The sequence below is a fragment of the Zingiber officinale genome, chromosome 7B (genome assembly GCF_018446385.1).
Source record: "Zingiber officinale cultivar Zhangliang chromosome 7B, Zo_v1.1, whole genome shotgun sequence".
Taxonomy (NCBI): domain Eukaryota; kingdom Viridiplantae; phylum Streptophyta; class Magnoliopsida; order Zingiberales; family Zingiberaceae; genus Zingiber; species Zingiber officinale.
The window spans coordinates 91,346,698-91,358,537 of record NC_055999.1 but is presented as its reverse complement, the minus strand read 5'-3'; the positions used below and the strand labels follow the sequence as shown (position 1 = coordinate 91,358,537).

The following is an 11,840-nucleotide window of genomic DNA, read 5'->3' as shown; positions in this document are numbered from 1 at the left end:
TGGCGTTCAAGATGTACGAGAGCAATGGTGAAGGGTGCCTCATGTCGGTGAGCCTGCCTGGGGACGTCAATGGAGGTGAACGAGCACAAGGAGATGATTTGTTCCCTTTGTAGTGGATTGGTTGTAGAAGCTTAAAATGGAGTTAAAATAATAGAAATCGGATTATATATTGGAAAGTTAGTTAAGTTAATTTTTGGCCAAAATTACTAATATTTTATCAGCTTGATTTGTTTAATTTCCAATTTCGATTTAATCAATTCAATTTTAAACCATATGCATTTATCAAGAAGGCAACTATACTAGGGATAACACAGAACCAAGAATAAAAAACCGAACAAATTTAAAAAATTTCAAACCGATAGAATTTTCCTAAAAAACTAAATCGATTAAATATCAATTAATTTGATTTTTGACCAAATTAATCCAATTTAGATTTTATTTAATTAATTATATTTTAAAATTTAAAAAATAATCAAATTAATATTTATTTAATTTAATCAAATTATGAATTTTAAAACTAAAATTAAACCGAAATAACTGAAAATCGATCCAATTTTTTTTAAAAAATAAAAATCAAATTAACCAAACTTAATTGCTGGATCAGTTTGGTTCAGTTAATTCAATTTTACCGAATTTTTATTCATCCCTAATTATACTTCATAATTCCCCTCAGCTTGGCAAATGGGAAGTGAGTTGGAAGTTAATAGCATTAGTAGTAAAAAGAAACTAATTGTACCAGTTGAACATACCTCCACTTCAGTCTTTCTGATAGTATTTCTAAAGCAAGAAGATGCATTATGAATGCATAATCATATTTTGAACCACAAAGAACCAAGTGTCTACGAAATGACATTGTCATAACAAAAATGACTTGGTATTAACAATAATTAGCTTTTTTTTTCAAACAACATGCACAATATCTCAATTGCAGCTCCTGCTTGAAGGTGGTAAAATGATTAATCAACAAGAAACTAATTACCCTTTGGAAACACTTCAAATTATAACGCCAATATGTTTTGCTCATCAAGTCATCAGCAAGGATAACACCTGTACTAAGAGATATCAGAAGAACCTTTGCTCGTCCACCATTTACGACTATGGGAACTACGAACTCTTTGGAACCATCGGTGCCATGTAGGATTCTCGGGGCCTGGAGTACTGGTAGAAGGCAGTAAGCATAACAGATGATCAAAATGCTGTCCTAAAAAGTGCGTGTTCGAAAATACAATGATCATATCATTGCTACATAAAACTCACACAGGAAGAAGAGCATCAGATTTGCCTTCTGTGCTCAAGAAAACTCTGCAGATTCCATAAATGAAATAGTCATTAATAGACATTCACAAGATGAGAAAATGTTACGATATAAAAACCATAACACTTAACTCCTTGCATGCTTCAGCAGAAGTCTCCATTGTCTCAAGTTCATTTAGCTCCTTCTGCATCCACACGGGTATAATCACTTTAAGATTCAGTCCTTTTGATTACTTTTGAAGATAGGCAGAATATCACATCATTAAACTGCAGTCTAGTTTGATGCAGTCTTAGCTACTCTGTCCCAACAGTGTTAACAGTCTGATTTTGGGGGTTTCCTCTTTTTTGTGAATTATGATATACTATTATAGGAATGTTTGAAGAAATCTGGTCAACACATAAAATGGATATTTTTAGCACTCCATCATGTGTTATTAAGGGTAAATCAGCTCTAAAACAGCTTAAATATTCCAGGCGAATCTACACTTAACAGTTAACAATAAGAAACATAATATATGGCTGGTCTGCGTGCTATAGACTACAATTACAAGGTAAAATAATAGGTGAAATGCTACTTTCAGATCCCCGGCTCCAGGAAGGTCTTCGTTATCAGAAATCTCAACTGTTAAATCATTTGAATCCCTTCTCCAAAGATTTTCACAAGTAAAAACTAAAAACCCATTGGGCAAAATATCATCCCAAGAGTGGAAATGAGCTAGTCTTCTATTTTGTTCAATGCAAATTGCAAGTCGAATAACAGAGGGAGAGCAAGGTATGCCTCTTCAAATAAGATAGTTAAGAAAACAAATTGATATTAAATTTTATTTAAAGTAATGAACATTATTCTATTCTCTTTTTATTTTCCGGAATCATTGGATTGTCTCCTCTTGTAAAGCAAGAAGCAAATTCAACACCTACATATGTGCATTTATCATGCAATCAAAGTGTAGGATCGAGATTCACCGTGGTTATTTCGTACGTTTTTAAAACAATCGGAGATAAACGCAGCGGAATAAAGAAAGAAAAGTAAAACAATGCTAATACGTTTCTTTTACTTGGTTCGGAGCCTGTGACGACTCCTACTCCTACTCCAAGGCTCACGATTGTTGATCGCTTTTTACATTGGGCAACCACTATAAATTCAGAAAGTTACAAGAATGATTACACTTTGAATATAAGTAACTTAAGAATACCGACGACTTGGAAAGTTGGAGATTTTGCGTAGTCGTCGTCGGAGTAGAGTTTTGGCGTCGTAGAGATCTTTTCGAAGCAATGCGCAGAAGTTGAAGATGCTTGAAATTCGTTGTTCTGAAGTGTTGGGTCGAGACCTCCTTTTATAGACAACCTAAACCTGATCCAGATCCATTGATCTCGGGATCAGGTTTGAATCGACTTTGATCGGTCGACAGATCCCCCGGATCGGTCGACCGATCCTGCCTGAATCGATCCATTTTTCCGTCCAGATTTTGCCGCTTCGGATGAGTCTTCGTTCGATCGACCGATCCCGCCATTCGGACAACCGATCCACCGTTGCTCCTCTGCTTATCTGGTACGATCAACCCGACCCGATCAACCCGCTTCTTATCCACTGATCAGTCGACTGAACCCGACGTTCGGTCGACAGATCCTTGGTCGAAACTTAGCCATAAGCTGATATGATCTCTGGGGTTTGGTCAACCGATCTAGACGTTCGGTCGACCAAAACAGAGTTAGAATAAAAGAAAGATAATATGTAAAGATAAGTTTTGACAGCTTGGGACTGTTCGGTCCTAACTTTGAGTTTCGCTAAAACTCTAGATCGGATCGGCGCCTACTGTTCCCTCTTCGGAGAACGCGTCCTCACCTACTCCTCTAAAGAGAGTTTACCTTTTGCGAGACCGGTCCTCCATACCGTCTGGACTTTTGCTTAGCGTCTGAGACTCAAGGACTTCATTCTGAACGTCCGCTCCACGACCCGTCCAGACTTCCACCTAGTGTCCGCAACCCCTAGGATTTTCAGTTAGACTCTTCGACTCTAGGATTTCGCCCAAAGTCCTTAACCCGCCAAGACTTCGCCCAGTCCCCTGGATTAGGACTTAATTGTCTAACGGCAGCTAGGACTTTCTAGAACCTAGGGTTACCTCCCCTAGGGTTTTTCACCTGCCTAGAATCCACTAGGACTTTTGCCTAAGAACACTTAAAACTTTCCTACAAACTCAATCACACTTGTTAGATCACAAGACATCTTAACTTTTAAACTCTTTGTCATAATCAAAACTCATGTTCGATCGTCTGGTGCTCTCTACACTAACACAAAGGACAGAATTCTCCAATTAATGTAGCTACATAATCTTTCCAAATGATTACGAACTATTTTCCTTCAATTTTCCATAAATCTAAACATGGATCTAGAATCACATAAATGTGTATATATATGTATTATGATGAATAGGAAAACCACCACGAAGTTATAATGGAAGGTGAAAACCCATGGTAAATTTAGTCTGAGAGTCATTATTTTTCATGAAGGTTAAATTGATTCTGTAGAGACAGCAGGCATGCCTAGCACCTTCACTCGATTTGGCTCATTAATATCATCTTTGGCAGATAAAGGAAAACGAGGGTAGTGAAGATGCATAGAGACTCACACTGCTAGAGGAAAAGAAGTAGGAAGCCCTGACAAATGACAATAGTGACTAACCTGTGGCACTCCATATCCCTTGTGAATAGGGGAAGACGTTAGACTCTTGAATCAAAGGACCACTCAGATTCCACTAAATTATTCTACAAAAAGTTACTATAGATGCTCCGTAAGAAGGAGCTTTCGCTAAATTAATGACTTAATATGGAGTTTCTATGACAGCCTATTCTTCTAGACTTAATTCTAGTTCCTTTTGAATGGGCATATCTAATTTACCATAATAGTTTGAAGTCATTTGTGGGAATACAATGATGGGGTAAGGAAAATTTTGAATTGACAAAAAACACCCAGGGATGTGTAGCCTAACACCCTTTACTAGTCTACTAGGATGTCTCAAAATTGATTCCCTTGTGAGGCTGATGACATGCCAAGGTTTTGTAATTCATAATAAGGCAAGTTTTTACATCAAGCAGACTGCAGAGATGGCAAACTATGAGCATATTAGTGCATCCAAAGAGGCTTGGACTGCCTGGACACAACAATTATCAAGTGATGATGTCCCACTTTAGAAAAACTAGCATGCAGGAGGAGCATGGGGTAAGGAAAATCCTCAATCGACAAAGAAAAACACCTACAGATATGTGGCCTAACTCCCTTACTAGGCTACTAGGATGCATCAAAATTTATTCCCATGGTGGCAAATGGCAGCATGCTAAAGTTTAGCAATTCATGATAAGGCAAGTTTTACGTCAAGAATATGAAAGCAAACTGTGAGCATATTAGTGTAACTAAAGAGGCTTAAATGCCAGGATACAGCAATTATGAATGCCTTCAAAAAACCTGGCTTGCATAGGGAGCAAAAAGATAATAGAAATTAAGTTGCAAGAAAGAGAAGTTATGAAGTTGACCTAGAGAATAAAAGCACAATGGGAAGGTTAAAAGTTTAGTCGATCTGGAAGAGGTATTTCAAGGAGGTATAAAACAGTAGATGTAAGAAAGAAAAGTGAGTAGCAAATACCCATTACATTAGAAGTTAAAGATCCAAGAACACACCCCAATGAATTTTAAAATTCCATAAATGGAATCTTATGATGAAAAATAAAGCTCATCAGGGTATATATGTTGTCTTTGGGCCCAGATGTCCTTGAATTGGATCTCAAGCACTTTAATGCATTGAATATTCTCAATCACTTTGAAAAATGTAACACAAATGGTTTTCTCTGAGTGTCTACAAGAAGATTAGCTGTGAGGAGCTCACCCAATGATTTAAGGCCTATTTCATAGGGAACAAATAGATAACCAGGATGCATATAGTTTGATAAATATAAGGAAAGGGAAAGCCAGAACTTTACCAGAGCATGGCAATAAATTTGTAAGAATAGATTGCTAGGTTGATGACTTCCATCCTAGAACATTGATCACTGCCTTAGAGTTGTTCTCAATTACTACAATCCTATTATGGGAACCTTGCAACCCAAGGAAGACCTTTGGAGAGATATTGGATCGAGCTAATGAGTATGCAACAACAGCAAGAGTGATAGACAAAATGTTTCTCATAAGAGAGGTGAATAGGCAACACTAAAGAACAGATTCCCCAGGAACAAAAAGCCTTATGATTGCCAAGGCAGGTTGACTGTTGAAGGTCACCGACGATAGAAAGATGGAAGACTTCTCTAGGACACCTTTGATCATGCTAGTTAAAAAAAAAGACAGCTCAATGCACGAAGCTCTTACTAATGCGGGTCCCGGTAAAGGGTCTATTATACGCAATCTTACTCTGATTTGCAAGAGATTGTTTCTGTAACTCAAACCTGTGACCACCATATCACATGGCAGCAACTTTACCATTGCGCCAAGGCTCTCCTTTCTTTGATCATGCTGATATTCAAATTAAAATTGAAGATTAAACACATTCTTCTAGAGCCTCAACAAATCAAGTGGATTTTGCATATATACTATAGGGCTCAGCATTGACAATATCAACATGAATTCAAGCACAATAATTTGATGCTTGAATAGGGTATAATCAAAGTATTCCAAAGGAGGAACAAAAAGCAGCACCTCAACAGAGTCTCGAAGTAGGAGCTCATCCGCTGTTAATTTGATACAAGCATTAAAAGGCTAGCTATGGAGTGTAACTTTGAGCTTGGGGCAAGTCTTTCACCTAGAATAAGGCTCCATGCGATCCTTGCAACCTGAGCATGAGTATTCTTGGAATTGCTATTCTCAGATGTTGAGGCCATCAACATTAATCTAGATCATGAGAATTCTCTAACAATTTATCTCAACCGCCAAATTATTTAGTTAGGAGTGTTGATTGGCACTAGATTGAACATATGCTCTACTATAACATATTTCAGCGGGCGGGCTACATAATAATAAAGATGGATGTAGAGCTTGTCACCGTCATTTAAAATCACGACTCATGCCTAAGTTTCGATTCCAAACTGGAATGATACGATTTTAGTATCATATCATGCCGATATAGTTTCAATATTTTTTTAAATATAAAATATATTAACTAAAAAAATAATCTAAATATTTTAAAAATAAAATATTTTTAAAAAATTATATATATATATATTAAATTAATAGAATAATGTTATTAGAGTTTAATTAAGAATATTTAAATTATCTCTATTATAACTAGGAGTTGATTGAAAATATTAACATGGGTTATTTAATTAAACTCTAAGTTAAACCTAAGTTACTTCCTTCGCCCGCGACTTGTTCCATGCCTCCAGCGACCGCGAGGCTTGTGCAAGACCTCTGCGGTAGCAGCGGGGGCTAGGCAACTCGTCCGCGGCGACGGCGGGACCCGAACAGGGATCCACGTGACGCCTCCGTGGTGTTTGTTAGGCCTACACGATGCCTCCACGGCAATGGAGGGGCCTACGCGACACCTCTATGGCGGTCGCGGCCTCGAGGCATGCAAGTGTTGGTCGAAATGAAATGTTTCACTCGTATTAGGCGGTACGACACGAGATTTTAAACACTGGACATGACTACATTTGCTATTAGCATAGTTTGAACCCTATTGACCATGGAACTAGATATGGCCATAGTGAGGAACATTTTTTAATCATCAGGGCAGTCTTTTGTGGTAAACCTCCCACATAGAACATGATTCTCGAAAAGCTGACTCTAAACAAGTTGAGGAAAGTAGTGTCTTCATACCATTTAGCCATGAATTTCCCTACCACAACATGGGTAAATGTAGTTTGAATTCAACTCAGAGCTAGAATTTGTTAGAGACATTGAAGGTCACATCAATTAACCAGATAGAAACAATGGAGTCCACAGATAAGGGTCAAAGAACTGAAAACTAAATAAGGATGCAAGGAATAACTACTAAGTCAAGGAGAAGTCCTTGTGGTTTGTCTATTTTGCAAAATTGGTTTAACCTGATCTATTAACTTGAACATGATTCGGACTTTAATTAGCTAGGTATTGAATTCAGCATGACCAGTATGCGACCATAAGTGGATGTCTAGCAGTGCCTCACTCAAATAAGCCTGCAAGTTAATGGAGAATTTAGAGCCAAGGAATCAAGATAATTACATGTTTTGATAAAATGAAGAAATTGCTAGAGCGATATAGTGATTTCACAATTGAGCACATAGCCAAAGAGGATAATAGGAAGCCTAATGCTCTCTACAAGTTAGCAAGAAAGTGCCAAAGGCTCCCTATGAAAATCGTAAGGAAATTGTATATACAGTCAGTTTGGGAAGTAGCATTTTATTGGTCACCAAAGTTGAGTGTAAGTATTAGATGGATGTGATAATAGTATAGTAGTAAATGGAATACTACTAAAGAGAAGGGAAGAGAATATACTAAAATTTTATTGCTCAAGGCCTCAAATTTTGTTATAATAAAGGAGATGCTATGCAAGAGATCATTCTAAATGTCATATCTGAGTTGTTCAAGAAAAGAGTCTATGAAGATCACGTTGGGGCAACAACCTTACAAATACTCACCCTTGTTGATAGGGGAAGGAGTTAGATTGTTGGATCAAAGAAGTACCAACACTCTGCTCAACTTTACTTCTTATGGAACTACTGCAGCAACTCCAACATGAGAGCTCTGTCAGTTCAACTGACTTCAACTGGATATTTCTGAGATCGTCTTTTCTCATCTTCACAACTCTAGTTTAGTTTCCTTTGGCATGAGTCTCCTTGTAAACCCATGCCAAATTTTTTTGATTGGATTCTTTAACTATCATTACTATCTGACCAAAACACTTTCAATGACAATGCATAGCACAATGAACAAATACCAGATAAACTAATAAATCCATACATGTGTCTTCTTTTTATATTTAAAAGGTGTTGGTCATTAAGATAAAAACCACGAATACATAGATATGCCTTCTTTTTGTATTTAGATGATGTTGGTCTTTAAGATGAGTCTATTGTACGCAGCTTTACTTTGCATTACAAGAGGTTGTTTCTGCAACTTGAACCCATGACCACAAAGTCACACAGAGGCAACTTTACCATTGTGTCAAGCTCCCCTTCGTGGGGTCGCTTATACATAAATAAAATAAATGAAGAGTGCACTAGACGAGAATATCTAGTAGACTAAATAAAGAACATAATAAACTCGAACATCTAATGACCTCAAATTTGATAGCATATAAGTCACCTAATATAAGTCACTTAACATAACTTCCCCCATGGAAAATAATCTTGCCATGGCCGAATAAATGAGGGTTGCATTATGTTGTCAACCAGCGTAACACAACTCTGCCCATCAAATTATTGCGCATGATAGGTTTTCTCAAAAAAAAAAAAAACACGTTGCAAGGTTCAATTGCAACGTCTCAACAAAGACGATTATATCTCTACAAGAACTTGGGTATAGTATTAAATATACAAGAATTCTTATACCTTAGGTTGGATAAGAACAGACATTATAGGAATACTTATTATTTTAATTTGGAACATGGAACATAAGAACACTTACTAACAATGTAATAGAGGTAGTAAATACAATGATTGAAAGAAGTAATATTTTGTATTAATAAAAGATAAAATGGATAGGGGAGAAGTTAACGATAATAAAGAACTTAGATTTTCAAGAGGAGAGAGAGAAATAATAAATGGAATAGGTATTATAGTGGATAATTCATCAAGGGACAACGTAGTAGTAGTTAGGAAGAAGATAGAATTATAGATCTCAAGATAGTAGAAGCAAAAGAAAATATTAATGTGCATGTGCCTCAAGTAGGATTAGATGAAGACGCCAAACGAGTTTAGAAAAAATTAGTTGAGGTAGTATAAAAACTTCTAACAAAAAAGATGATTTTAATAGGAGGAAATCTAAAAGGTATATAAGAGTGAGAAATATGAAATATGATAGGTGGTGTGCATGGGAGCTACAGATTTGGAATAAGAAATAAAAAAAGACAAACTATATTGGATTTCATAATATCATATGAATTCATAATGCTAATATGCTTTTAAAAAAGAGAGAGAAACACCTAGTAATGTTAAAAAAATAGGAACAATAAGTCGTAAATTGATTTTCTTATAGTTAGAAGAGGAATAGAAAAATTTATAAAGATTACAAGGTCGTCCCTAGAGAAAATTTAACCACCAACATAGGTTAATAACATACGCACCTCAAGCATAGTATCAGTAGAAGGAAAACATGCATGACTTTTAGGACTAAGTAGTGGAAGTTGAAAGAAAGAAAGCAAAGTATGCTTAAGAAGAGGATAGGAGCACAAGTATTAGGAATTAAAAAAAAACATGGCAACTCGAATATGGCATGGGATAAGATGACATCAAATTTGAAAACTATTTCTAAGAGAATACTCGGTGAGTCAAGAGGATGAGCACCACCAAATAAAGAATGTTAGTGGTGGAATGAGGAAATACATATAAAAATTATAGAAAAATGATCATTGTATAAGTTATTATATATTTGTAAAAATGAAGAAAACTTAGAAAAGTATAGAATAAATAAGAAAGAGGCCAAGAAAGAATTGAGTGAAGCTAAAAATAAAGCTTTCAAACACTTCTATCGATAACTTGATATAAAAAAAAATTTAAAAAAAAAGAGGAAAGAGGCATTTATAGAATAGACAAAGCGAAAAAGAGGAAAACAAGGGATATTACACAAATAAAATGCATTAAAGATGAATCCAGGAGAAAATTTAAATTTTAGAAAAAGAACAAACGTTAAATGGGATATATATAATGGAAAAGCGATTGGATTGATGATATTCCAATAGAGGTATCAAAATGCTTAGAGAAATAGAGTATTGAATGACTTACAAAGTTATTCAATCTAATATTGAAAATAAAAAATGTTTGATCGTTTTTGCAAAATGATAGGATACAAGTAGAATGATTGAAATAATGGAGAGTATCAAATTGAAATACACATGTTTTACATAGGATACAAGTAGGATGTTTAAAATAAAGAAGAGTATCATAAATTCTTTATGATCATAAGAAACTTTTAAAGGTTAAAGAGAAGTTTTACAAAATGATGGTTAGACTTATTATGCTATATGGAATTGAATGTTGGATTATAAAGCGAACACACGAGTAGAAGATGAGATGAGGATGTTAAGGTGGATGTGCGGACACACAAAGATACGTAGGATAAAAAATTCAAATAGTAGACAGAAAGTTGAGATTATGCTTATTGAGAGGAAACTTCGGCTGATGTTTTAAGATGGTATTGTCATGTACTTAAGCAACTAATAAATGCTCTAGTTAAACGATGTGAGATCATGATAACATAACAGCCATATATTTAAATTCAAGAAGTGCCTCTTTCGTCTTAAATAAAAAATAAAAAACTAAACTTACTCCTTTTAACAGATCTCACGCAACTTGAGAAATCATGATCCAAGCAGTATCAGGATTAATAATCAATATGTACATCAGAAATTAAAGAGAACCAATAATGATATAATTAGTAGATCTGAAAACGGCAAGACAAGGACATGCAACTAAAGGCAAAGAGGAGGACCTCAAGGAACTGGATCTCTTGATTGAGCCGGGCGATGGCCGCCGACAACCGGTGCTTCCCCAAGAAGTCGCCTGTGCGAGTCGGCTGAGGCATAGACGGTGGCGGAGGTCGCGCCTCCGGACCCTCACCTTCGCCGTTGACCGCCATCTTACCTCTCAAACCTCCTTCGGATGCGCCCTTAATTCAATAGATCGATCAATTGATCGAGCTTTAGAAAAAAAAAATAAAAAGTAGCAGAAGTAAAAGGAGGAGGAGGAGGGAATGATGGAGAAGAATGGGAGAAAAGGGCAGGTAAAGCCGTGGCCCGTGGTTGTCGAAAAAGGAGGAAAACAACAATACGGAGAGAAACGGCGTGGAAAAAAGGAGTCTTCAGTCTTCACATCAGTATTCGGGGGTGATTTGAGAAACTGCCCAAAAATAACAGTTTGCTTTATTTGCAGTGTTTTTTTTTTAATATTGTCAAGAAATCAAATAATATTATCAGTGGTCTATTTTACTAATAAAAATAATTATTTTACTTCGTATGTTTTTATAAATAATTAGTTTAGTATTTAATCATAGACAAGCATACTAAATTTATAAAAAAAAATAAGTATTTTTATTTCAAAAATAATTATTCTTTTATTAATATTAGTATTAAATTAATTTAATTAGATAAATTTAACTATATAGGTTTTATTATCTATTTTTTTAGCCAACAAATTCTCCTATGTGCATGGATTAGAAGAGTTCTTTAAGAAAAATAAATCTGATTATGTAACGACCTCTAATGTCAGTTCCATAGATATAGAGGGAGGTAAATATAGATATACAAGTATTATGTGTATGATGAAGTGACCATAGGTAGTTAGTTTTTGAAAAGTAACCCTTGACCATTAGCCCTGAAATATCATATGTCTACTATCTATGCTACGCCCTGAGATAGAAGAAGAGTTCCTTATGAGTTGATATTCAACATAACTCGAGTGCAAGGCTCGAT

At 35.7% G+C, this 11,840-nt stretch overlaps 1 protein-coding gene across 2 annotated transcripts; it reads right to left on the bottom strand.

Annotated features, from left to right (window-relative positions):
• Positions 1-840: 840 nt before the first annotated feature.
• On the bottom strand, positions 841-11,241 carry LOC122006247 (guanine nucleotide-binding protein subunit gamma 2-like). Of its 2 annotated transcripts, XM_042561674.1 has the most exons (4): positions 10,862-11,214; positions 1,387-1,439; positions 1,258-1,302; positions 841-1,158 (listed from the first exon to the last, which is right to left on the bottom strand). In XM_042561674.1, exons 1-4 carry the CDS (start codon positions 11,006-11,008, stop codon positions 1,053-1,055), a joined length of 351 nt encoding a protein of 116 aa, XP_042417608.1. In that variant the 5' UTR covers positions 11,009-11,214; the 3' UTR covers positions 841-1,052. The 2 variants fall into 2 exon arrangements, with proteins under 2 accessions (XP_042417608.1, XP_042417607.1); XM_042561673.1 differs by lacking the exon at positions 1,258-1,302 and having other exon boundaries at positions 841-1,150; positions 1,386-1,439; positions 10,862-11,241.
• Between the last annotated feature and the right edge of the window lie 599 nt (positions 11,242-11,840).